Genomic DNA, 26966 nt, shown 5'->3' with positions numbered 1-26966 from the left:
GAGAATCGTGAGTGATATCACAGTTGTTAAAGGCGTCATGGGTTGTTAATAACATCATGAATGGCACTCCAGAATGACATGTTGAAGTATGTAATGGCATCATAAATGGAAGTGTGTGTGTCAATACAACAAGCACCATTCCTCTAACTGCCTCCAAACCTGCCAAAAACATTCTCCAAATGTCACAAATGTAGGTACGACCAAAAGTGGATTAATGTACAGATTTTGATTTGTCATCTTCATTTTAAAGTGGAAAACCATTTTAACAATCCAATTTGTTCTCATTCCATATTAATAGTAATTAGAGGAATTTCAAATCGCTGATACAGCACCTGATTCATAAAACAATAACCACCCCTCATTTGAAATGGACACACACATCTTCGGTTACATTGTTTCAGCAGTGGAGCTGAGGATACCTGCAGCAGGTTTGGCTGCTGGATTTGGTAAATGATATATATACAAGACTCATAAATATATTTTCAGCTGACTAAAAAACAATGACCATGTTGCTCAGAAGGGAAATTCAACTTAATGTCATTAAGCCTACTTAAAATAAACACCACGTGGAATTACAAGGTATAAAATGTTGCTGGCCTTTTATCTTCAAGGAGGTCAGGTTCCCTCACACACATTTGGGTGCCACTGAAGATCACCCATCTCCTCCATGGTTCTTGGATCTACACAGTGATGAACACTTCTCAGTTAGCTGGTTTCCTCAGAGTGGGGGTGTCCATGGTCTGAAGGGAAATCAAGGTGGAAAGGTCTTCTGAATATGTGGACTAAAAAGATTAGCTTCACAGATAATCACACAGATTGTGTTGATAATATCATTTGTTTGAGATACAAAGGCAAAGCAAAACTATATCAATCATTCATAACATTGAATATGCAATGGCTCTTCCATTAGGGACCTTAATCTTCATTCTTATTCATGAAAACCAAGTGTAGAAACCAAATAAGGCTTTAGATCAATAGTCACAGTGGAAGTAATACTCACTTACTGCTCAATTTGAAGCAAAAACTTTGAGTGGACAAATCCTCAGTTTTTAATATGAAAGATAGCCCGTGTGGTGAAAAGTCAGCAACCCTTGGGCAAACGAAACTACCAGTTATTACAAGTGTCCTTTCTTTTGGCAAATTTATAATTAAATTATTCAACCAGATCTAACCTGGGGCAACCTATAAACATGACAAATGTATGAGTGGTGCTGATATCAGTAGTTTATTGTATGTTAAGTCCAACACATTCAAAATGGAAAGAAACAAGAAACAAACAAAAAAAAAAAATCAAATGAAAAGATTCTCCACTTGCAACATTTTATACTAGCAACAAGTAGAAGGTAAACACAGTAAATTAAGATGGCAGCCAACTGTTTACCACACCTGCTAAAGCCAAGAAGGTACTATTTCCATCAAATGGATTGGAATGATTCACAACGAGGATCCACTCTACTTCAACCACAGAAAAATGAATTTACATGTTTTGTTTTAAGGATCCTTTGAAGTTTGGAAAGGGTGGGTCATTAAAAACCTCAGTGAAAAAGAACTACCCAACCATAATTTGATATGCTCACAAAAATTGGAACACCGCTAAGATGTAAAGCAGAGTACTCTGAAAGCATGATGGCTCTTCTTCACCACTCTCCTCTTCATTGACCATTGTTGTGAAACTATTACAGTCAAGTGCCCTCATTAAGCAATTATATGACAAATAAACATTCAGGGGTTTAGGCACCTATAAGAACCGTCCATTAAACACTATAGGATCAAAAGGCTGGGCTGTTTCTGTTATATTGAGTAAAAGGCTGATGGCACCAAATTAAGTCTCCATTTCAAATTATTTACTTCTGGAAATATTTCATCTCAACTATAAGAAAGCGCAGCTGAGCATTATTAATCAAACTGCAGGAATTATGCCACATCTGTAGATCAAATCTTGTCACAACTGCAAGAGAAAGTAAACGCATTGTCTAATATAAGGCCGTTAAGAAAATTAGCATTAACATTAGCGATTCCAGTACAGAAATTTGAAGAGGCTGTGTTCAATCTGACAGATTGTCCCAGTAAATGTTGGAAATAGTGCAATACCACCAAACAAGGAAGACCTCATAAGTATTTTGTCCAGAACATGCTTAATTAAATTTCACTTCCCATTTCAGTGCAAAACCATTTTTTTGTTTTTGTTTACGAAAATAAAAATAAAAATCATGTTTTCCTTTCCAGCTGAAACCGAGGTCTGTCCTCCCTACCAAGTGGTAAAAAGAAAATAAGACGGTGGACAAGGAGACTACTAGTATCGAACTCATATTAGACTTAAAATGAAGAATTGCAATATGAAAATACAAACGTGTAAACAGATAGAAAAGTGAGTACAATTATTTGCTAGTCTGTAGGTTGTAACTATGGTCAACCCACACACACACAGATCATTATAAAATTGTTGAAAAAGATGAACAGTGACAATTTGTGTGAGTCCAGGGATTAACCCAAGTTCTGCCATGAGCTGCAAAAACTATGGTCAGACTGAAAGTAAGGATCAACAAAGTCCAGATCATGTCTCGATCACATTGTGTGAAGGTTTCTGTGCCATTTGCTCCTCAACGTCAACAAACTTGCTTTCCAAAATGCAAAGCCCAGCTCTTACACTGAAATCAGGGTTGCACAGAGCCGTCCCGTTAATCCAGTGGTCACTGTCACCGTCTTTAATGTACCTTTTTTTGGGGAGTAGGCGTTCAGATGCAACTGTTGTACATCAAACATACCTTGAGGCACCTATTGTCTCTACAAAACCCAGAACATACACAATACAAACAAATGTACAAAACTCACAGCAGATCATCTTAGGTAGTAGAACAGTATGGAAAAGATGAAATATGCACCTGAAAACTTAAATCTTGTGAATACTGCAAGTTTCTCTGCTCCCAGTAGACAATAGTTCAAAATGAGCAGCTCCACATTAGGGGGCAGTGCGCCTCAGACTGCAACATTTTTAGTAAGACTGGAAAAGGTGAAATAGAAGGCACCATCATGCTTTTATCAAGTTGAGTGAAAACTGAAAACACACAGAAATCAACACATACAGTAAACTATGATTTTCGCTGTACATTTATTCTGTTACTCTGCACTTAAGACAAGAGGGAGGGGAAGAGGGGAGGAGAAGCCATCAATCCCAGTATTCACGGTCTAGCTGGTAGGGAAAATCATGAAGAAAATCAACGTGTAAACAAAGAAAATAGAGCGAGCCGCCATCCGTTATCGCCACTCTATTGTTCCGACTTTGTTTCTTGTTTATCCTTTAGCCCCAACTCATTCGGTGAAAGTCCAGGATTTGAGCTTTTTGATTTATAAACGAGGAAAAATATAATGTAGCTTTACTTGTCGTCTTGTCCATCCAGCGGTAATTGAAGCATAGTTTGGGTCGAAGGTGTGAGAAGTACATTGGTCACAGCTGATGGGCTGTGAGTGAGGCCTGCCCCATCACGTCGTATCGGTTTGAGACAAACGGGTCTCTCCAGCTGCATTCCGAGCGTGGATGTCAACGTAACACGACTAAAGTACCCATTAGTGCATATTGATGAGTGCATTATGCAATTTTGAAGCAGTGGTCTCTCAAAAGGAAAAAAATAAAAGGCAAGCTTTTCCCTTGGAACTGCACAAATTTTGCAACTCACTCTTTCCAACAGTAACGGGCAGAGAACTACCATATAAAATGTGCAATAGAGGGATTTCGTGAAGCAGCGCCCCAGTAAGTCAAGGCATATAATCTCTTTTCCAAATGATGGGCTGTATTATCGTAGTTAAAAGTCTATCAGTCCCTTCTAATGTGGCAGATTACTCCTGGTTGGTTTGCCTTTTTTTCACGAATTTACAAATTAAAGTTTGTGAATTCTCGAGATACCCGGCAAGGATGCTCAGCTCACAATTAATAAGCGAAAATTTTGCTTGCTTATTTGTTTTGTCTATTTCACAAACAAATGGTTGACAGGCTGTGTCACATTCCAAAGCATAGAGAAAACGAAAAAATAAAAACAAAAACAAAAAAACCCAAATATATACGTTTATACATGAAGACTTCTTTTCGTTAACGAGAACGATTGAAGATGAAGAACATGGTACTACTTCCACACTACAGGTGGTGCTCTTCTCAGCGGCGTTGGGTTGTGAAGCGGCCTTCTCCCTGGCCCCCGGAGCCTCTTCCGGAGCCCATGCCGGGCTTTGGGGCCATGCCACCACGAGGTGGTGGTCCCCTCCCGTCGCGGTCACGCATCATTCCACTGCCCACGACACCTCGTGAACCTCCAGGGCCTCGGTCGTTGCGTCTCATGTCCCGGCGGTCGTCTGGTCCACCACGGATTTCTCGCTCACGCACGGCCCTCGTCTTCTTCTCCTCCACGTTCAGACGCACCTCACCACGGAACATGATAGGCTAGAGGAAATAAAACAAAACAATGTGATACAGGACAAACCAGGACTTGAACCGTCCCAACAAACTTCACGGCCCAACATCATTCACTGGTTTGCACACAAATTTGTTAACTGTATTTCAAGATAGTATGTAACCATTATTTTGTGTTTCGTTTGTCTGACCTAAATTAAGCGTACATGCTGTAGAATATAATGGCTAAATAACTGAATTTGATAGTATAACTTGGGGTTCATGCACACTGACATTTGGTTAAATACTGGGGAATAAAAATAAGGCATGAGTTTGCCATAGATACTCAAACGCTCTTTATTTGTATTTGGCCAATAATGGTAGTCTTGTAAATTTTTGGCCCAACTCAATTGAACAGTTCTGCCATTTATGGCGCCAGGCTGTGTTGTTGTGAAGGATGAGGAACAACACATGCAGACTGAAATCCTGATGGCAGGACAGAGTTTATGGGTCAAACTTAAGAGGATCGATTACACTGGTCCGAGTCAGAAACTACAAATATACATGTAAAAGGAAATTGAAACCCAGTGCCGGATTATACAAGATGTGCCACCAAACCACCACCAGTTGAATGAAAGTGGGTAATGAAATACGAATATGTCCCCCTTCTACCTTGGCCGCCAGGATTCTTTGCACAGGTTCAAAGTCGTCGAACACCACGAATCCAAAGTTTGGCAGCTTCCCACCTACGCCCTTGGTGTTGATCCGCAGCTCCACGACATTTCCATATGCTGGGAGACAAAGAAAAAACAAGATTCACTTACAATAGCAGCAAATAGAGGGAAAAAAGCCTCGAGAATGTGTTGCTTTGTGACGGGACGTACTCATGAAAAACTCCTTGAGCTCGCTCTCATCAATGTCATGTGGGAGGTTGCCAACAAAAAGCTGGTGGCTGTCTGGGTACCGAACAATCCGCCTGCTGTCCATTTCAGTGGATTCAGACTCTCCCCTGCCTGCAAATCAGAATAAGCCAGAATCAGCAATTTTCCTCGGGGTAGATTAAGTTTTATCTTATAACAGGTCAAATCTATCACATCAAGAAAGTACATTTTGTCTACTTGTATTGAAGCCACATCAAACGCCATTGTAAAACAATTTCATTCATTATTTTGTTAGTACTATTTGACGAGTAAAAATGATGAGCACATAGCAAACATTGATATTTACCCTTGTTGACAAAACTCAAGTGTGGTTTTCCAGTTTGTGACTCAGAAGAAGCAGCACCATCTAATAGCAACAGAGATCCACAGGGTGTTAAGCATAAACTAGAGGCTCCTAACATACGGGAAGAAACTACAGGCTTGGTTAAATGATAATGCCTGTACATGGGGAATGAGTGTTGAAATTACCAGGTCTGGGTCCTCGTGGAGTGAAGGCTGGTCTGTCGCGTGTGCGTTGGTCTCGTGGTCGGAGGGGTGCTGCCTGCGTCTCGGGCTTTGCCTCGACTCTGGGCTACATGAGGCAGGCGGTATCACAACAAAGACAACATTAAGTACAGGTCCTTTCATTATAGTTGTGTATGGTGCAACACAGATGCACCTTACAGTCCTGCCTGTCTGTCTTGAGCAGTTGCGTTTGCTTTTGTTTCATTAAGGAATTAATTAATTATGGAAAGGTGAAAGGGAAAAAAACTAAAAAAAACTAAAGATTTGATGGATTTGATTTGCATTTGAATGGTCAGAAAATATTTTTTTCATTAGAATTAAACAAAACACTGCAATTTAGTTTTTCAAACACTTGGAAATTGTAAAAATGTTGTAGTGATACTTAAAGACTCTCAATGCCGCAATGTTTACTGTGAATGTTGTCATGCTCCTGGAAGCATGGCACATTGCATGAAGCAAGAAAGTGATCAACAGAGACAAGTGCTTATATGGTTGCTCCTCCCACAAACCACAAAAACAACTGCTGCTGCAACCCCCCCATCTTATCTAAAGGAAGTGCTTTAAACAAGTTCAAAATCATCCTGATAAGCAGTACTTTGCAATATGACCTGGTATATGAGCGCTTTATTACACATTTCAGCTTTCTATGATCATCAATAAATTCCATAGCCAGGAGTGGTTACCTGTGAGCTTGGAGCCTTAACAACATGTGGTGAAATACCAGAGGAGGTGACTGTGCCGGAAGGAGGGAGGTTTTTACTGGTCACTGAGGCCCAGGAGAACGTCTGAGGGAAGCAGCAAGACATGAGGGACTCATTCTGGATGCCAACAATAACTGTAACACTGTCATACCATGACATTAGTCAGTTAACAGCAAGGCTATGTGCGTAAATAAACCATGGCCAGTCTCTACCTTGTTATAGTCAATACATAAAAATGTAGTCTAAAAAAACTACTACTACTTTTTTTTTGGAATATCAAATATTCCAAAAAAGCATCAGAAGACTCATTCAAGGAAATTAAACATAGTGCAGACACACAGGCCTAACCTTGGGAGGCTCCTGGGTGTTTGGTGGAGACTCCACAGGGGCCGGTGAAGGGGCCTTCTCCTCCATCTCATCCAGAACCTTCTCATCCACCTCAGGCTTTACCTCCTCTACTTTGGGCTCGGGTTCAGGTTCTGGCTCTGGTTCTGGCGCTGGTTCTTCCATGGGCTCCTCTACTCCATTACTGCATTGAAAAGGACACAAATGAATGGACTTTCTCTTTCACACAAATTATTTCTTACAAGAACAAGCCCTTTGTGAGTTTTTTTTATATATTCATATATTTACATTTCACTGTCAAGGTTACAATTCAGGTTTAGGCTTACGTGACAGGGTGTGGTTCGTAGTATGTGGTGCTGTTGGGGCTTTCTTGAAGCGCCTCAGGGGATGGCTGCCTCTCCTCTGGCTCCTCCTCAACTTCCTCCTCAGACTCTAAGGTGAGAAAGGAAATCAAGGGTGATCATTTAAATTGCCGCTCAAATTCAAACACATACGCACATGAACCTCACCATGAAACCTAATTCTTGTGTCATTAGTTAAAGTCTTACCCTCATCAAGCTCAGCTTCAGAATCACCAAAAACCTCGTCCTCATAGCGGAAGATGTCATTGTGCACATAGAACTTGTTTGCCACAGAACCCTGAGGAAAACAGTGTGTCAGTCACCAACCTCCTCTTACTTGAGGTTTTTAACAAAGACAGCAAAGATAGGACCAATTCTTTACCAGAAACACTAGAAAATAACTGAAGTGTCAATGTGCAAGTAAATGTACTAAGTGCTGCATCTCAACATTTGTGCAGCTCCCTTTATAGCTGTTGGAATTAATTCATCATGTATTTGTAACAGTGATTTTCTGATTTTTATCTTTGGCAGTCTAAAGATAATGGCATTAATACTGGGCTGACCTGTAGACACACTTACCTCTGGAGCCAGCACGAACGTCTGCATAAACTTCCTCATGGGCTGGCCATTGTTGGAGAGTTCGCCAAGAACTTGTACCACCACCCCGTCACTGAGTGTAGCATGGGCATCAACATGCCGGATCTTTGTGTGGCATTCACTGAACTGCAGGGACATGACCTTCTTATGGATTTCCTAAGACAAACACAGAGAAGCGGAAGGTAAAAAGTGATTCAAATTCATTTTAGTGCCGTCCGTAGTCTCTCCTCCAGCTCTCTGTCCTGTGTCACTTTCACACCATTTACAAATGCAGCAAAGAGTGGGGGCTTGAGGCTCCTCTGTCATTATCCACACTCATAGAATCAGCACAGTATATGCAGTAAACTGATTTATAATGTTGCGTCAATGAAATGGCGGCAGGAGCCGGGAATCCTCCTGCTTCGCTAAAAGCAGCAGTAGAATATTTTCCTTTGCCTATTAAATACCATGTCCACACATATTCCCAGCGTCAAATACACAACAGCAGACCCACTTGGTTCATGTAGTCGGTAGTACAACATGCTACAAAACTTATTTAGCCATTAGATTACAAGACTGATTAATGTCAGTGAGACAGAAACTCGGTATATTGGGGCTTGGCACCAAAAGCCTATCAAACTCAATACATTGTATATAAAATCATATTAAGTCTTGGCGCCAAGTATACAGTTTCAATTTATTCCATGCTTTTATGTGCTGTAGAAAAAAAAACAAGACACCAAACTACATTGTGTTTACTGAGTGCTGTGCAAATATCAATCAATATAACATTCAACTTTATGCACTTCGCCTTGTAGTGTACATGTAGGCTGTGCTCCTGCAGCTAAAAGCCTGCCAGTGACTTTTCACTGCTTCAATACTTGCTTTTATCAAATTGCCATTGATAGAGGGCTTTTAGTTTGATCGAGTTGCAGGCATTGCACAACGTCAGTGACGATTGCTTCTTCTTTTTCTTGTCATAATAACTTCCCTCCTCATGTGTGGTGCCCTTCATGCAGTCATACCCATAACCCTGGACCCCACTTCCTCATCAGGCCAATACTGCCCCACCCCTTAATAGTGCCCTGTAGGTGTTTCTACTTTTTCTCTTGGACCATCCCATATCACACACAAAACATTTAGAATGCAAACTACGACTATGAATGGATTGTTGTTGGAGGATGTTAGGTTCACTGCACTTACCGCTTGCCCGTACACTGCCTCTGCCAGCTTTCCATTTGAGTCAAATCCACCGTGAACATAGGAAGAATTCCTCCCATAGAACCTAATGGCACAAAAAGAGGACGTGTAAATAGCATTGCTAATAACCACAGCTTCAGCTTGTAACTATCACTACGTCACATTTGCAATTTACCTGTGCAGGAAATCAGGTGCCTTGTTTAAGAGTGTGTAATACTGCCTCACAAACTCCCGCCCTACAAGCAGGGGACTTGGCTTCTCCATCACCATTTCTTTGGTAAACAATATTAAGTGCTGAAACAGAACACAAGGTTAGTTGTCAGCTATTAAACAACTTTAGAGTGGTACATTATTACATTCACTTCACCATCAGATTTAGGTTCATTTCAAAACAATATAACACATGACGAAGAGTTGTGATGTTTAATAATCAAAAAGTAATTTAAAACAGACTAGGGCATGACAGATTGCTCACGAGCTATTTAAGGTCATTAGATGCAAACCTTAAGTAGAACTCATTCGTAACTAAAACAAGCCTGTTTAAAGTTTAAAAGCAAAACTACCTAAGTCTTATATTTGATCATATATATAATCACTCTCTATCTATATCGCATTAATCACACACAGCCACAGCCGGACAAGCTCAATGTTTAGCTCAATGGCTAAGTACACACTAGCTCACACACAACTGCGCCATCGCGTTCTTCATATGGGACAAAGAGATGAGCCGGCTGTAGCCTGAGAGGGAGGCGAGCGATGAAGATATTTAGGCCAAAACAGTGCAAATGCGCATTGTTTAAATTAAAATCATACTTTTAAAACCCATAAATTTGCATCAGGCGCGCCGTGTTGTTTCGATACTGGCCCTCGATGGTGTACATATTGTGTTAGGCCTCCCTATTCTTCATTAGCAACATTTTACTTCCATTATGAGCAACTGCATTGCCTACATGGTGTGACATTTAATAAACTGTTTACACCCGATCAGCGAAGCTCAATAGAGACGTGTGTAATGGCGAATAACGTTTGTATAACATCTACAGAGCTTCAGAGAGAGAGATGAACGCTCTGCTGCCGGCCTCTCCGCTGTCACTCAAATGGCTACCATTAGCAACGCCGAATGTGCTAATACTAGCTCGAGCTAACTTGTGGCGTCATTGTTTACTGTACAACCAACGACCCACTACACATTGTGTAAGATGCCATGTACAAACAAATAGTACGATTTGGGAGTGAATAAATGTCACGATGGCGCTTCGCCGTGGATTAACACCAACAACTTATACTACTTTGGTTGTAAGCGGACAAGCAGCGAGGCGGCATTAGCACTGTGCTAACCACCTAGTAGGACCATAACATATACGCGCGAGCTCACGGAATTATGAATATTAAGTTTGCAGTTACCATTCAGGTATCTGAACCACAAGCGAAAGTAAAACACACATCGAACCGGGAAATCACGTCTGACACCACCAACGCACGAACGCTAATACGAATTAGGGTTAGCATGCTACGCTAGCTCAGAGAAAACAAAGGATGTCATATTTGACAGAATTGATCGAGTCTCATCATTTCAACTGCGTGGTTCTGAGTAGTTGTACAGTAGCTTCATACTTGGTTTACCGCCTTTGGCCGTTTACCGACTGTCTACCGTGTAATCACCGGGCACTTTTCACTAGACAATGCGGCTAACGTTAGCCGACTAGCTTGACGTCTCTTAGCTAGGAAGGTAGCTAACTTACCTTGTGAAAGACCTATCTACGCAGACAGAATGTTTAGGAATAAATAACTTGGGATAAGGTGAGCGGCTGTATGTTTGTCTGAAACACAGAGTATTCTAGATGTGAATGCTCTGCTAACTGACAGTTTATGATCTCTGTTGTACCAGAGATTGAAGATTTAAAGTAATAGGTCCGATTTATTGTTTTACCCCTGCAGTCTTGGGCAGGGAACCCCCGTCACAGCCGCCCAGCCAATGGCATGCTTACGCTGTACTATGACGTAATGAAAATGTTCCCGCCCTCAATTTTTTTGACGTCAGTACATACTTGATTATTAAGTTTCCCTTTATTAACATTTTTACGTTCTTTATTATTATCTTTATCTATTAACGTATTTGTGTTAAACCCACTTTACTGCTTGTCTTATCTTTGACATATGAATTTCGCCTTAATAATACCATCAAAATAAGTGAAGTTCATCAGAAAATGAAACAGAAATCTAAAATACAAACATGAACTGTAATAATGTAAGGAAATGTGTTGCAATTGTATCTGTAGATACAGGAATGTGAACACCCAGAGCCATAAGCCCTCTTCCATTTTTTGAGCTATGCCTCAAAATAGATATGCCTGCCTTTGTCAGGTAATGCTTCTTGATTCTGTGTCTCCTCTCTCCTCAGTGTCATTCATTTGTCAGACATCAGTGACGATGGACATGAATGTCCTATTGTACACCCGGTACCATTGAATAGAGATGACACACTGAGTACAATCCATCACATCAGTGGTCATGTGACGTTTTGCACCTTCAAAACCTTGTTGGTTTCTGGGTAGGTAGTCCAAACAATGCAATCATCTATGTGTCTTGTGTTCTGTTCTGTGAAACTGTCACCATCGGCACAAGGCCGGTTAGCTCAGTTGGTTAGAGCGTGGTGCTAATAACGCCAAGGTCGCGGGTTCGATCCCCGTACTGGCCACTTCTTTAGTGCCATAGATTGAGAAAGCGGTACTTAGAAAGTCTTTCCCAAATTTAAGAACTATATAGAAGTAAATATAGTATAAACAAAACTCTCGCTTCATTATGAAACACTTGTACATTTGCGTCCCCTTGCAACTTTTTTTGTTTGTCAATTAAAGCATCTATTTTGGTACAAATCTCATCCTCACTCCGTTATTGGCATGTGGATTGTGTCGATTTACCAAATCTGAACAATGAGCACCACCAAGTGGTCAAAATGCAAAGTACTTGAGGAAAACAGCTAACAGTCTTAACAGAAACAATAAAGTATCCTGAACTACTGAGCCATACCAACAGATACATGATACAGATACACGAGTCATTATATTTTTTCGCTTCTTGGAAGTGATGTGAAACGTGACATGTTTATGTTGTTGTTTTTCTCACAACAACAGACACTTGGGTTGGTTTATTGGAATTTAAGAAGTAAACCCTTCCTGTGATTTTTGAAACGTGTTGGTTTACACTTTTCTCATTTAAGGATCATAGTTATGTGGAATATGTCTCATCGCTCTCAGGGCCGTGTGTGTTTTTGAGATAGTGGTTGAAGACAATCTGGCTTCTTCTGAGCTCTTTGTCGTTCACATGTTGCCATGGCAGCTACTGACCCAAACATACAGAAGTTATGTAACATCAAATAGAACAAATACGTGATTTAAATTCAAGTCAATGAATGCGCATTTGAAGTTATAAATCCATACTCTTCCCAAAATATGATCTCCAAAACTTTTCAAATAAAAAAGCGACTTTGAGAGGTCACTTGCAGGAATTCTGATTTCATCAAAACATCGGGCAAAATTGATTTTACACTAGATTATTGATTGTGACCACATACGAATGAAATAAACGAGAACAAAATGCGACCACAGTTATTTTTTCAGCTGTTTCACACAAAAACCCATTTGTCTTTCTTGCTTTTCCTCCCCACTCTCGCTGTGCCGCCATGACTTTAATGAAACCCGAGTCCCTAACAAATAAGAAGGAGATTTTGGGGGAACAGTGCAGGAACAAGATGGCTGTCCTGGGACGAGAGAAACATCGTACTTCTTACACATAAACGCGACTTTTCGGAGCGAACGCGTACTCCATGTATGTAGCTTTATATCTAACAACTTTATACACAACTAAAGGCATCGTCTTAGATCAGGTACCTTTCGCGACGTTCCGATACCGAATTGTAGATCGATCGTAGTTCTCTTAAGAAAAGTTTTAACATCGTCGATTTATTGTGGTTTAAGACTAGCGATGTCTAACGGAATAGCGTTATTTAAAGTCTGTTTTTGTGTCTTAGAGTCTGCTATCGCGTTATGTAGATCCTGATTATAACTTTATCTAGATGTTGCGTATATTTCCATAGAGCGCGATGCCAGAAACCGAGATTTTAGCGTAATTTCCTTTACAGACGCCACATAACCAATTCTAAATTACACCCAAGCCTGGGCCATGAGTTCGTCCCGAGTCAGACCTCATCAGACCCCGCAGAGCCAGACTGGCAGGTTGCCCAGCAGATTTGACTCGAGCGAAGGGATAGAGATGGAGAACATCCAGCAGCAGGACGTGGGTCTGGGAGGTGTCATAGGCACCCCGTCTCCCCCGTCGAGACAAGCGTGGAGCCGCGACAACCCCGGTTTCGAGCCCGAAGAGGAGATCATGCAGGCGGACTGGCCTCCAGCGAGTCCGGGGAGGAGGTCGGTCTCCACGGCCTCCAGCAACAGCTGCAGCAGCGGCCTGGGCAGTTACACCGGCGGGGACAGCAGCAGCCACATCCCCCGGGGAGGACTGTACCCCACCCCGACTGTGGACGTCCAGCAGCCGGAGAGACACGAACACCCCAGCTGCATGAAACAGATCCTGCAAAAGATCAGAAGTTAGTTCCTGAGTTTGTTTGAATCATGACACGCATTGATTCCATATAGAGTTAGGATGCATGGTGTGTTTGTGCCACATTTTAGCTTACAAAGGCTATTTTCCCAGACAAAAATAGCACCCAAACACATAACTCCATTTGGAGTTAATTGTTTGGTACTGTTTTCAATATGAACTACGTGTACAAGTTGTCTGACCTAACTAATGTTATTATTTTCTGTTGCTTTACAAACCTGATTATTAATTTATTTATTAACCACCATGAAGTTATTAGTAAAACCCTCATCAATATCTCTCAAGTATGCCTTATAGAACTAGACTTTAAATGGAATCTATCTGTTGTTGGATAAGCTTGTCCTGCAGGTGGTAGGGTAACGTGAGGATAGACAGGGGTCGAACATGTGGCTTTGCAGAATTAATAGCTTCCTTACATGTACATTAACTTACTGCAGCATGTTATAATTGTCTCCTTATAATATGACACGCTGACACCCTCTTCAATGGTTATTTTTGCAGTTCTGTGGGGAACAGATCTGATGGAGGACAGTGATAGCAGTCGAGAACGGTACCTCAGGAACATACTGAGGGAGATGCTTACATATATCGCATTCCTCATCACTATTTGTATCCGTAAGTAAACACATGACATCAGGTTTCTTGTAAGTTCATCTGACCTTTCAGCTGGAAATTGTTACTACTGTCTGGGTTTCCAGTCTAGTAGGTTTAGATAGAAGGATTACTTAGGCTAAGGAATATACTCAGTGATGTATTCATACTTTTTAGTGACATATCCATGAAGTAAATGCTGGTCCCACAAAAAAAACACTGGACTCATAGAACGCTGTCAGAAAAGTGGCATCATACGTCTGGGCATCATAACAAAAGTGATTTTCCAGCCTCACAGTGTATTCATAGTGGTTTTGGCATCTGGAAAGCTAATCTCAGGTCAACCTACTTGCCAAATATTTCCTCTGCTACCAGCGGCACACGTTTCAGAACCCTATTTTGAAACGGCAAAAAGAGATGATGGAAGTTCCATATTTCACGTCTGTGTAATTACATTACGAATACAGAAGAGTTTCTTTACTCTTATTTGCTACAGTGAATTATGCCTAAATGTGGTTTAGGGTGGCTCAGGAAATGGCTTCCTGGCAGACTGGATCAGGGTTTATTATGCCAGGCAGTATAAAAGTACTTTCCAGAGGTATTCCATGTTGAATAATGTCTGCTTCGGAGAATGTTAATGGACCGGGATAAAGGTTCATATAATCTTAAATTTATTTAGTTTATGATTTATAGATTTATGCTCATTTTGATTGTAAAGAGCTGGAGTGGTGGGCCTGAATGTTGTAATTTGTGTTAAAATGAATTCTTACTGTCTTCATACCTAACAGCAGTGGTTATGTTCTCTATATGCTCTGCAGTTACCTATGGGATGGTGAGTTCCAATATGTATTACTATACAAAAGTCATGTCTCAGCTCTTCCTGGACACTCCGCTGTCTGCTGGGGACACTTCCACCTTCAGAAGCCTCTCGTCTATGGAGGAATTTTGGAAGGTAAAATGCAACGTGTGCTATTGTGCCATGGAAAGTAATTTACTTGTAAGATATAACCTGTTTAAATTGTACAGGAAAACCACTTAAGAGGTTGTTTTTGTATCTTGAATGTCCTAAACTCCTAGTTCACAGAGGGACCTTTCCTCAACGGCATGTACTGGGAGGTGTGGTACAACAACAAGAGCCTGCCAGAGAATCAAAGTCTCATCTACTATGAGAACCTCCTTCTCGGGGTGCCTCGCCTTCGCCAGGTCAAAGTTAGCAATGAGTCCTGCTCCATCCACGAACATCTGAGAGAGGAGGTTCAGGACTGCTACAACATGTACACCCCCAGCAACGAGGACGTCGCCTCCTTTGGGCCTAAAAATGGAACTGCGTATGTCTGTGCAATACATTTGCTAATGTCAGATTTGGAAATGGAAATGTGTTAATGATAAACAGAGAATGAGTTTCTTCTGTAGTTATGATTTAGATGTCAAGCGTACATCATATGTTCTACTACACTCACAAAGATCTCATTTTGGTGTCCATCAGGTGGGTTTACACAGCGGAAAGCATGATGAATGGGAGCAGTTACTGGGGTCAGGTATCCAAATATGGAGGTGGTGGATACTACCAGGACCTGTCACGTACAAAAGAGGAGTCAGCATTCCATCTGCAGTACCTCAAAGACCACCTGTGGCTGGACAGAGGCACCCGAGCAGTATTCTTGGACTTCTCAGTCTACAATGGTAACATCAATCTCTTCTGCATCGGCAGGTAGGAAGCATCCGTCATAGAACACGATAGACACGCATCCAATATGTCGATAACTATGTCGCAATAGTACCAATGTGTTAATAAGGTTAACGTTAAGTTCCCTTTGTGTCAGGTTGTTGGTGGAGTTTCCTGCCACTGGTGGCGCCGAAACCTCCTGGCAGTTCCAAACAGTGCGTCTGATACGATATGCGTCCAGCTGGGACTACTTTGTGGGCGTGTGTGAGGTGGCGTTCTGCCTCTTCATCATCTACTATGTTGTGGAGGAAGTGCTGGAGATCCGCATCCATCGCCTGCACTACTTCAAGAATCTGTGGAACTCTCTTGATGTTCTCATCGTGGCAGTACGTGCGAAAGGCTTCTGCGAGGCTTTGCTCTGAAATAGCATTTGGTATTATTGGATGTCAAAGGAATCAGTTAACACACGCTGAACAGCATATTTTATGAACTATGTAACATATCAATTTGAAAGTATTTTTCTTTGCAAGTAATCCTCATGTTCATTTTGCTGTTTCTGTCCCTTTTTTCAGCTGAGTGTTGTTGCTATTATCATGAACATCACCAGAACAGCCATGGTTGGCAGTCTTCTCCAAGGTCTCATAGAGAACCACTCTGCTCACCCCAACTTTGAGCCTCTAGCCAACCTGCAAGTCCAGTTCAACAACGTGGCGGCAGTGATTGTCTTTTTCTCCTGGGTCAAGGTAATACACTTTACGACTGGTGATGTTTTTTCTAAAACTATAACAGTAAAAGCACAGCCCAGCTTCACTGCTGCCAATATTTGTTCATTTCTCAACATCTGCAGCTTTTTAAGTTCATCAACTTCAACAAGACCATGAGTCAGCTGTCCAGCACAATGTCTCGCTGTGCCAAGGACCTTGTGGGTTTTGCCATCATGTTCTTCATCATCTTTTTGGCTTATGCCCAACTGGCCTACTTGGTGTTTGGAACCCAAGTCAATGATTTCTGCACTTTCCAAGCTAGCATGTAAGCACATTCAAACAAACACACATCCGTATTTGTCTTTCTCGTATTTTCTGTTGATCTGGTTTTGCAATTTGTCCTCTGCTTTGTAGTTTTACCCAGTTCCGTATCATTCTGGGAGACTTTGAGTTCTCACAGATAGAGGAAGCCAATCCAGTGCTTGGACCCATTTACTTCACCACCTTTGTCTTCTTTAATTTCTTTATTCTAATGGTGAGTCTAACATCTACATTTATTCACATGAGCTGTACGCCCGACACAAAATGCTAACAGATTATGTTTAATTATTCTTGCACTATAGAACATGTTCCTGGCCATCATCAATGACACCTACTCAGAGGTGAGGGCAGATATGTCCCAGCAGAGGTCTGAGATGGAGATGACTGACCTCATTAAGAAGGTACTGGATGTGTTCATCTCAGGAGTTTTCACAATGCCGGCCGATACTTTCCAAATGATGGTATAGCTAGATGGATATTTCAGTGTAATTCAAAGTATTGCTCTGATCCCCTTCCCTCAGGGTTGTAACAAGGCCTTGATGAAGCTGAGACTAAAGAAGACAGCTGTCGATGATATCTCTGACAGTTTGCGTCAGGCTGGAGGCAAACTGAACTTTGATGAACTGCGCCAGGATCTTAAAGGGTAACTAAGGACCAATATTGGCTGTTGTTATATTGATGTTTCAGACTGGTTTGATAAATATTGGTTTGACAATCTCTTGATGACTGGTTTTGTTTTTGTTTTTGCCTCAGAAAGGGCCACACAGATGCAGAGATTCAGGCCATTTTCGCCAAGTATGATCATGATGGTGACCAGGAGCTGACAGAGCATGAACACCAGCAAATGAGAGATGACCTGGAGAAGGAGAGAGTGAGTGATGATGCTTTTCTTCCTTTTCCTCAGCTGATCATTTCGTTACGTGACAAGCTCAAGCGTCACACTGTCATGACTCTCTTGCAAATGCTCAGTGAGTTTTCGCCCCTATGCCAGGAGGACTTGGACCTGGAACGCAATTCGCTAACTAGACCAGGCAGTGGGCGGAGCTTCCCTCGTACCCAGGATGACTCTGAGGAGGACGACGATGAGGATAGCGGTCACAGTTCTCGTCGGCGTGGCAGCAGCTCGGGGGGTGTTTCATATGAGGAGTTTCAAGTGTATGGAGCTTTTATTTTTACTTCATAAGAACAGTCTCTAAATCTGTAATCTCTAAAAGTTTATGTAGCTGCTGAGTAATAAAAAAGTTTGAATAGGTGAGGCAGATCCTCCACTGATCTTCACTCACATGTCAGACTGTAGATGGTAGATTCTTCCTTTATTTAGGCACTATAAGACAGATTCTAGTTAATGCCTGTGCCTTTGTTCAGTTTTATTGTTAATTAGAATGAATGACTCTCTGTTTTCCAGGTTGGTGAGACGTGTGGACAGGATGGAACACTCTATTGGCAGCATCGTCTCCAAGATCGATGCTGTGATCGTGAAGCTGGAAGCCATGGAGAGGGCCAAACTTAAAAGGAGAGACGTGCTGGGAAGGCTGCTGGATGGAGTCATGGAGGTGAGAGGAAGCAGACGCGGTCACTGAGAAGAATCAGATCCACTGGCACAAATTCACTGACCCTCTCACGCCTATTTCTGTTTCTGTCTTAGGACGAGCGGTTGGGTCGGGACACAGACGTCCACAGGGAGCAGATGGAGAGGCTGGTGAGGGAGGAGCTGGAGCGCTGGGAGTCAGATGATATGGCCTCACAGGTCAGCCACACACAGCCAGCCACTCCCGTCGGCCCACGGCCCCGTCCCTCCTCCTCCCTGTCCACAGATGGCCTTGACACGAGCACAAATGGCAGCGGCCACGTGTGAAGAACCGGCAGAGTGAAGAACAGAGACAGTTTGGGAAATTTCCTTGTGATGGTATGAGAAGCTTTCAAGGAAACTCAAAAGGATGGTTTATTTTTTACAGAACGATATATGCTGTAAGACACAGAGCTGTAGTCCTTTAAATCTTTCAGAAAATCTCAAAAGTCTCACCTCAAATACTGAAATGCACTGAAAGTGAGTGAGGTTCACTCAAAAGCCATACAATCTAAAATGACTTGCAAGTATTACTTTTGTAAGATGGTGCAGATTGTGACTGAATTCTGAAACATAAAACTGTGTGAAAAAGAGGGCAAATAATGGATTTAATGAAGGCTTACTTATCAAAGTGTTACACACTACACAGTATAGGATACAATACACTAGCAAGCATGTTCCTACTCCTCCAATGTATTTCAAATACACAGTATATGATTTTAGCCCTACTTGCTTTGCATTTTGCCAAATCCCCATATTTCAGCAAATGTTATTTTAGCTGATTTCTTTGTCATTTTAATATAGGTGCAAGTGTGACACATTCTGTCATATTTACTCATCACTCATCACTTAAACTTACAATGAAATAGCTCATCAGTTTACGATATACTATATTGTAACTTTAAACAAACTTCGATTCGGAGTGCATCTAGTGTTCATGGGAAACCCATGCATTTATCTTTTTCTGGTGCCTTATACAGTATTTTGCAGTGTATTTTTTATATCATTGTAATACCAAATAAAGTGTTCAAATAGATATTTACTGGTATTATTTATTTTACTTTTTTATTGTGAATAAAGTTGCAGGAAAACCACAATGAAAATGACTCAATCACAACATCTCATGAGTGAAAAATATTATAATTTTCCACTTTTCTGAAACACATTAGAAAGATTTATACTGGCCTTTATTATCCAGATGATTCACCGTAAATATTACATGAAACATCATTCATTCTGGACTGATTAGAAATGATCTGCACTGTTGGGTTCTTTCCTAGAAATGAATAACTAGTAGACTAGTGCTATTTAAATTCACATATCATATTCACACTGTTAATTTCAGATTCTAACCTAAAATATGCAATTAAAAAGAGGAATCTTCCTAAATTTGTCTGCTGATGTTTTTGTTAGTAACTAGTTCACTAATTACAGCCAGTATTTCCATCCTTATAGGAACCTGTACTAAATAACAAAGTACAAAACTGTGAGACATGGGTACAATCTCTCGCATCTACTGTACTTTAAGTGAATTTCTTCATGAAGCGTAATTTCAGATAGCCGATTGAGTAGAATATGAAGGCCATGGACATCAAAGCCACGTGATTCTGCCACAGCCCCCAGGTGGTGTAGTCTATGTCCATTAATTCCAGATGTTGTTCCCCTGTACATCTGAAACAAGATAAATACAAATTTGAACTCAACACATACATTAAATATCAGTATCTTATTTGTCTCATATCATATCAACATATGTCTCCTCACATCGGGCCGACTGTGTCCCCATTAATGATGGTGAACCCATGAGACGCGGTGGAGTTTGGGATCCCACTCTTCTCACAAAACTTCAATCCCACAAACTCATTGATCTGCATGGCCTGAACACAGAGAAGAGCTGATGAATGTTGAATAAGACACAGTCGATTCTTTGTTACAGTTGACATGACTAAGGTTACATTTAGGGAAAGCATACAAACTTAATTATTGTTGTTTAAAATAGTGCTTACTGCTAGGCCATAGCGAGGAATACTGAAGTACTTCACCCAAGCCAGCCAGTACAAAAGGCTGGAGAGATTCACCAAGTAACCTGAGAAAATCTACACACACACAATGTAAACTGAATTAATGAACTGTTTCTTGTGTTCCAGCTTTACTGTGAAACACTGTCACATCATTGTACTCATGTATCTCACCATCATTACAACAAAGGTGATGTTCAGTATGAGGACGGTAAACCCCATAACACTCTTGTCTGCTGAGATGGCTGTGGTCATGGCTGAAGCCGTGTAGCTTTCCAGGGTTGCCGTCAGTAGGAAGACAAAAAAGGCGTCTACTGTGAACTTGAACCCTGGGAGGATACAGTTTTGATAGAATGAGACAATCTTGGAGATAATACCTATTATTCCAAAGTATTCCATCGATCAATTGGTTTTCTAAGTTTGTTATTCTTACCAATCATGAAGTAGATGATGCAGCAGAAGATAATGGAGGTGATGGTGTGCATGGCGAGGTTAGCTAGGATCTTTGCCAGGAAGTAAACAGAGACTCTGTAGTAGCCGCTGATGTGCTCATGCCTGTGATGAGAGAATGCAGACACTGGATTTGGACCACAGGTGCAGTCATTGACACAAAATCCGTTTTCGGCTATGATCAAATACTGATCATTGCCATCAAACAAAACGTGTCTTACTTGCTCTGAATGTATGTCACAACATATATATGAATATACATAGATGTGATGCTTATATTACTACACCCTTGCTTGTTTTGTAGTATCGAATGGTTTTCTATCACATTACATACAGAAACAGTTTCTTCTCAAAGATGAAGGCCTCAGATGCAGACAGAGAGGTGAAACACAAGTGTGTCGAGAGGAAGAAGAACGCACCCATCCTGCAACACAACACAATTTGGTTATTAAGTGATGGGAGTTGAGACTGTGCCCAATAAGAGGATTAGTCTAGACTGGGGCTTTCACGCTTCTTTATCAAATTAATTTGAAATCCTCTAGTGCTGTGAAGAAGCACTGTGAATTTAAAATGTGACATCTTTAATTCAATAAACACATTTTCTCCCCTATGATATGCCTCAGCAGTCCTCTCACCTGTTCTGGATGGCACTCTGGGCATTTTTGACATCAAAGAAAACGGTACCAATTAAGATCCCCAGCACAGCATTAGCTGCCAGCTGCAAAAGAGAAACAAGAGATTTTCACATTGTCAGAATCAGAATCAGAATCGGAATCGCTTTAATCGCCAGTTAAGTTAACACTTAAGAGGAATTTGCTCTGGTCCTTGGTGCGTACAAATAACATAAAAAGACAACAAGAAACAACATTTAAAACAACATATAATGGGTATATTGTAATACATTAACTAAATTGGATACTGTTAAGTAAAGTAAGTGTACGTGCAGGGGTTTGTGATGTTTCCATAAAAGTTCATTTTCCTGAAATTAGCACAACCATCGTAAACATCTGACAATGATGGAGCTGAGCGGGTCAAAGCCTCCACTTGATACAAAGTAATTTCTTTTGCGTTTATGGGTATGATATTTCAACTTAGAATTATGCAGGATAGACATTTAAGAGCAGCATTTTGATGGGTCAGGTTGCTTCTTCTCCACACTGACTTCGTCTATAAGAAGCTGGTGGAGGATGATGAAAACAAGAGTGACACAAGTTTTAATTCTAACATTTGATAGGTTATGACAGGACTAAGTGGGGCATGGGCGGTTCCCAGGGTGGTGGGGGGATAAGCTAAGAAGGCTGAGCCGTCTTCATCTCATTCCCTCTAGTCCTTCATGTGGAAGCGGAGCAGTGAAGTCATGACGCCATCATGTGACGAGTCACAAAGTCAGGGTCAAGGGGCTTTGGCTCAGATATGATATCACTGCAGACCCTGGTGCAAAGAGGCAAGAGTGGGGTCACAACAGCCAGCAAAGCCGATTATGGCACCCACGCCACCTCGAGCCTCTCTTGTGGGATTATCGCGACTTATTTAGGGCCAATTAGCTAATATTTCTTAAAGTGAGGAGACTTCAGATGGCGTTTTGCCGCCATGGGGTGACTTATGACTTGACAAGAGTAATCACATTTGTAGCTGTGTGATTGTCGTGTTTGAAAGGCTTTAAAGTGACAGTTGTAGAGCAACATAGTTGAACCTTTCACCTAAAAACGGCAAACTTAGGGTGATGAATTAGTAGAAAAAAACTAAACAGTAGAAAGTGCAGGGTTACTATAAATGATTCCAACTTGAGTGACATCTAAATGCCATCCGCAGATCTATTTCTTGAGAGTTACATATGTTATTTGTGTGCAGTATATATATTGTCTAGTTTACAAATTTAACTCAGACAGTCGATCTCTTTAGCCATAGAAGGTTCAGGCTGTCATACTTGCTATTGCATTTTGTAGTCCTGGTATATGACAGGGATGTGTACCTCAGCCATGGTTAGTTGTGGGGTCAGGAAATGTTTTTGGAAAGTTCTCTTGAACACCCAGTGTAGCTGGTGGAAGTAGGAGCTGTTGTAGGTGATGTTGTGAGATGTCAGACGGGAGACACAACTTTTATCTTTGGCAATTTCCTCCAGCTCGTTCAACGTGTCTCTGGAATAGCTGCTGTTCTGGTAGTCCTCTACTAGGCGCTCCTCTGTGCTCTGTTGGGTGCTAATGAGCTTCTCAAAGTCTGAAAAGGGGGGTGAGAGACAAGGGAGACACTCAGCTATGTAGAATGTTAATAGTAACATCAACACAAACTCAATTTGATATCTGAATTCTTGAGCATCGATGCCCTAAACTAAAAATGGGCTCCGATCTGCTGTTCACTTCTGAAAACACCTTTATGATGACTAAATTACCTTTACACATCCTGCTCAATCAGTGTTACAAAGACAGCTTTGTAAAGTTGGGGCATGTTAAGTAGAATTCCTAACAAAATACTTTTTAAATGAAAATATCTATCTAATATAACATTTAAACTGTAGTAATCATGCTGTTACCTTCAGATCCATTCACCTTGGTCATGGAGATGGCAACAGAATCTCCATTGAGGACATCCACAAAAAAATCAGCTGGGTTGTTGTGGGGCTCACAGGGATAGCCTGGAAAGTGTGTGGAATAATTACGTGAAGATACAGATCAGAATAAATAATGCTTATAATTCTTTATTAAGAAGCCGGAGGAAACAAGTAATGTGAGTGTGTGTTCAGTTCTACAAAATGACTTTATCCATTTCCTTCTATAAAGCTTTATAAAAATAAAGCTGGACAACAATCCACATGCATCTGCCAGTAAATGGTTCCAAAAATCATCGTTCATCATCATTTTGTTCATGAGTATCGAGGACGTAGTCACCAATGTTGGCAAAGTAGTCCAGTGTGTTGTGTTGTGGTCCATGGTACAGCATTTTGCCCCCAACCAGCAGGGTGAGGGTGTCAAACAGTCTGTAGATGGAGTAGCGAGGCTGGTGGATGGACAGTATTACTGTTTTTCCTCGACTGGCCATTCTGACAGCAGACGCAGTAAAGATAATAATAATTATAATATAATTTATACAGTATAGCTGCCTTCTAATAGCAAATGAAGAACTAACAAAATACATTGATTTAACAACAGCACACATAACAAAATAATTAAAACCAGATGTATATTTGAAACATGATTCATGGTGGAATTAATGATGAACTCTAACTTAAAGAAATGCCATGCCTGTCAAGATGATGTCACAACAGCTCTTAATTACCTTTTTAGCAACTGTAGCACAGATATTGCAGTGGCAGCGTCCAGTCCTGTGGTTGGTTCATCCAGGAAGAGAACAGAAGGGTCAGTAATCACCTCCATGCCAATGCTGGTCCTCTTCTTCTCTCCTCCAGATATCCCGTGGATCAATGGAGTGCCGACCTGGAAACGGATCCACAGAATAACACATCTTAAAGGCATCTGGCTCACAATCTAAAAGATACACATCACTGTCTATTCTATTTCTGAGGACATGAAGACTAAGACTAAACCTTGGCAAAGAGTCTCAATATGGAATCAGCCAGTGGGGTTTGTGTTAAGTTACCTTGGAGTCGGCCACCTTGGTGAGTCCCAGTTCTCTGATGATGTGATTGACACGGCGCTCCTTCTCTTTCTGGGGCACGGAGCTGGGCAGACGCAGAGCCGCAGAAAAACAAAGGTTCTCTCTCACAGTCAGTGTACCCATGAGCACATCATCCTGAAAGGGGGAAAGGGTTCAAAGGTCAACAATCAAGATTTTTTTTTGGAAATCTCTTATTTTGCTCAGGTCTGCCATTCCAGTCAGCTGTAGACCTTACATTTTAATATAGAGCAAACTGCACTGTACCTGCACTACATAGCCAGAGAGACACTTGAAGTTTGACGGCTGCGGTGCTCCATCAATGAGCACCTCTCCTGAGAGGCCGGCGGGATCCTTCCTTGCAGCAAGCACGTCAAGAAAGCTTTGGAAACAAAAAATGATGCTCTATATAAGTTTACCAAAGCTTATCAGCTTCACAAAGGTAGGATTTCTTGTGAGGGTGTTATATTGGATTGCACAGGCGTATGTTATAAAGTAGCTACTGAGTGTACATCTACAATGGCAGGTGATTGTTCTAAATATGAATATGTGAAGTTTACTCACGAGGACTTGCCACTTCCAGTGGGTCCAAGAATTGCATTCAGGCCAGGCTTCATGATTCCACTGCAACACAGCAACACACAATTACACAATACATTACACAGAGGCATGTTTATCACAGATTTAAAAATGTTAAGCAAAGATTTGGATTAGATTCATTGCTTAAGAGTCTCAAAAGAAGGAGTAAGAGAGTTACAATCTGTGGTTATCCTCAATTTTTTTTACCGTTACTATTGATTATTTTCCTCTTAAATCACAAAAGTGATTACAAACAACATTATGGGATGTACTTTTACAGATATCAGGGAATATCTTAAAACACAATGATGAAGTCAAGAGTGAATCCTTTGATTTTAGAGAGAACAGTTACATAATGGCACCAAAAATCTGACTGAATGAACAGAAAGGATTAAACCCACTAGTGGATCGTGTGACAGAGTTTAATTCAATTCCCCGGCAGACTGCTCAGAGTGTCAGAGATTATAAGCAAGACACTATGCTTAATATGATTGATTAAGAGTGAGGCAGGACATGGCCCAGAGACTTGTGTGAAATGATCCATTAACAGAAGAAAGAAACCAGTTCAATGGATGCATGCATGTTTACTTGTGTGAATATCTAAAGCTATGTTTGCAGTAAATGCAAGCACATGTGTAAAAATCTACTTTACAGACAGGCAAGCAGGAAGAGGAAAGAAACAAGTGGATGAACGACTGACTTGAGGTTCACCAGAATGTCCCTGGATGTGGTTTTACAGAAGAAGCCAGTATTCTGCAGCACTTTGTAATGGATGTTATGGAAGCTCACGATGGAACCACACGGCTGCTTGGTTTGGTCCGTGGACGTGATGACCTTTGACCCGTCTACGCCATTAATTCTGATATCTTCCATCATTGCAAAATTGATGTGACATCCTCTCTCCATCATTCTCTGCAGTGAGCAACCTGTTAAAAACACACAATTCATCTTAACTGCCTGTGTTCCTTAATAACCATGCATGTGAAGTCCTCAGACACTGTATGTGTATTTCTCAACTGCAATAAATACCTCAAAGGCAAACTTTACTAACACGGACAATAAAACACCATTTACTTTTGAGAGCTATATTGTTGTATTGCTGTAATAGTGAAAGTTAAGTTATTTCTAATGGTTTATCCTGTGTAATCTTTCAGATAAGTAAAATCTGAATTGATTTTAAGAAATTCCCTCATTTCATTTAAGAAAGCGTTATCACAACTAAAAACATTCTTTGCTCAAAATATTACAGCGTTATTCTCCTTGTCCCCCCAAAGTAACCTTTTGTGGGAAAAAAAAATGTATATATACACATAAAGATATATATACAAACTCTATAAAAACATTAAGTACTGTAAGGAAGAGTATTTGTTACTTTACTTTACTTTACTTTCCACTGGATAACTTTACTTGACTGTTTTGTTCTCAGTTAAACTCACTTTACGAAATTCTAAAATATAAAAACACAATTATAAATCATCTGCTTCAGAAGATGCAAAGTGCTGAACTGTGGTGATTGGGATGACTTACCGGGCTGAGTGCTGCTCTCAGGGATATAAAGTCTCTGGATCTGAAAGAAGAGACTGAGGACAGAAGACTGGTGCCTGAGTACTCAGTGCCTGGGACTATGACAGCACACGCACACACACGCCTCACCAACAACTAACCAATCACTGACATGCACTTGAATGTTGATCAGTACCATATATTGACTCTGTATTTCTCCTTTTAGACCCCAATATCTTCAAACTGCTAGAGCAGTTTGAAATGCAAACCTAAAGCCTCTGCTGCCGTCAATCAAAATGATTTTAATTTCCCCATCGGCTAGTGTTTCAACTTGTTTGGGGGAATGCGGTAT

The 26966-nt window shown here is 41.0% G+C and overlaps 3 protein-coding genes and 1 non-coding gene across 6 annotated transcripts; 2 read left to right on the top strand and 2 right to left on the bottom strand.

The window, feature by feature from the left end:
* Positions 1–1202: 1202 nt before the first annotated feature.
* On the bottom strand, positions 1203–10940 carry g3bp2a (G3BP stress granule assembly factor 2a). Its single transcript, XM_076147743.1, has 13 exons — positions 10729–10940; positions 9162–9280; positions 8990–9071; positions 7790–7963; positions 7418–7508; positions 7196–7301; positions 6873–7053; positions 6507–6608; positions 5788–5890; positions 5606–5665; positions 5263–5391; positions 5051–5169; positions 1203–4429 (listed from the first exon to the last, which is right to left on the bottom strand). The coding sequence occupies exons 2-13, from the start codon at positions 9254–9256 to the stop codon at positions 4148–4150; spliced, it is 1524 nt and encodes a 507-aa protein (XP_076003858.1). The 5' UTR covers positions 9257–9280; positions 10729–10940; the 3' UTR covers positions 1203–4147.
* Positions 10941–11610: 670 nt separating this feature from the next.
* trnai-aau (transfer RNA isoleucine (anticodon AAU)) lies at positions 11611–11684 on the top strand. Its single transcript has one exon. It is a non-coding gene; the product is annotated as a tRNA-Ile (tRNA).
* Positions 11685–12685: 1001 nt separating this feature from the next.
* pkd2 (polycystic kidney disease 2) lies at positions 12686–19479 on the top strand. 3 transcript variants are annotated; one of them, XM_076147853.1, is made up of 16 exons: positions 12689–12814; positions 13161–13592; positions 14108–14221; positions 15016–15149; positions 15275–15525; positions 15684–15908; positions 16021–16249; positions 16436–16606; positions 16711–16892; positions 16982–17102; positions 17191–17289; positions 17410–17531; positions 17642–17759; positions 17880–18043; positions 18294–18441; positions 18534–19479. In XM_076147853.1, the coding sequence occupies exons 2-16, from the start codon at positions 13169–13171 to the stop codon at positions 18741–18743; spliced, it is 2712 nt and encodes a 903-aa protein (XP_076003968.1). In that variant the 5' UTR covers positions 12689–12814; positions 13161–13168; the 3' UTR covers positions 18744–19479. The 3 variants fall into 3 exon arrangements, with proteins under 3 accessions (XP_076003969.1, XP_076003968.1, XP_076003967.1); XM_076147852.1 differs by having other exon boundaries at positions 13128–13592; XM_076147854.1 differs by having other exon boundaries at positions 12686–13592; positions 17883–18043.
* Positions 19480–19951: 472 nt separating this feature from the next.
* Positions 19952–25984, bottom strand: abcg2d (ATP binding cassette subfamily G member 2 (JR blood group)). Its single transcript, XM_076148042.1, has 15 exons — positions 25812–25984; positions 25097–25156; positions 24800–24914; positions 24518–24670; positions 24197–24354; positions 23809–23960; positions 23454–23555; positions 22896–23140; positions 21559–21641; positions 21258–21347; positions 20907–21028; positions 20648–20802; positions 20462–20551; positions 20220–20332; positions 19952–20126 (listed from the first exon to the last, which is right to left on the bottom strand). Exons 1-15 carry the CDS (start codon positions 25982–25984, stop codon positions 19979–19981), a joined length of 1959 nt encoding a protein of 652 aa, XP_076004157.1. The 3' UTR covers positions 19952–19978.
* Between the last annotated feature and the right edge of the window lie 982 nt (positions 25985–26966).

The sequence above is a fragment of the Genypterus blacodes genome, unplaced genomic scaffold (genome assembly GCF_046128005.1).
Source record: "Genypterus blacodes isolate CSIRO-AG114 ecotype Tasmania unplaced genomic scaffold, CSIRO-AGI_Gbla_v1 ptg000039l_1, whole genome shotgun sequence".
NCBI lineage: Eukaryota > Metazoa > Chordata > Actinopteri > Ophidiiformes > Ophidiidae > Genypterus > Genypterus blacodes.
The sequence above is the reverse complement of the archived record's forward strand: the minus strand, read 5'-3'. Positions and strand labels throughout refer to the sequence as shown.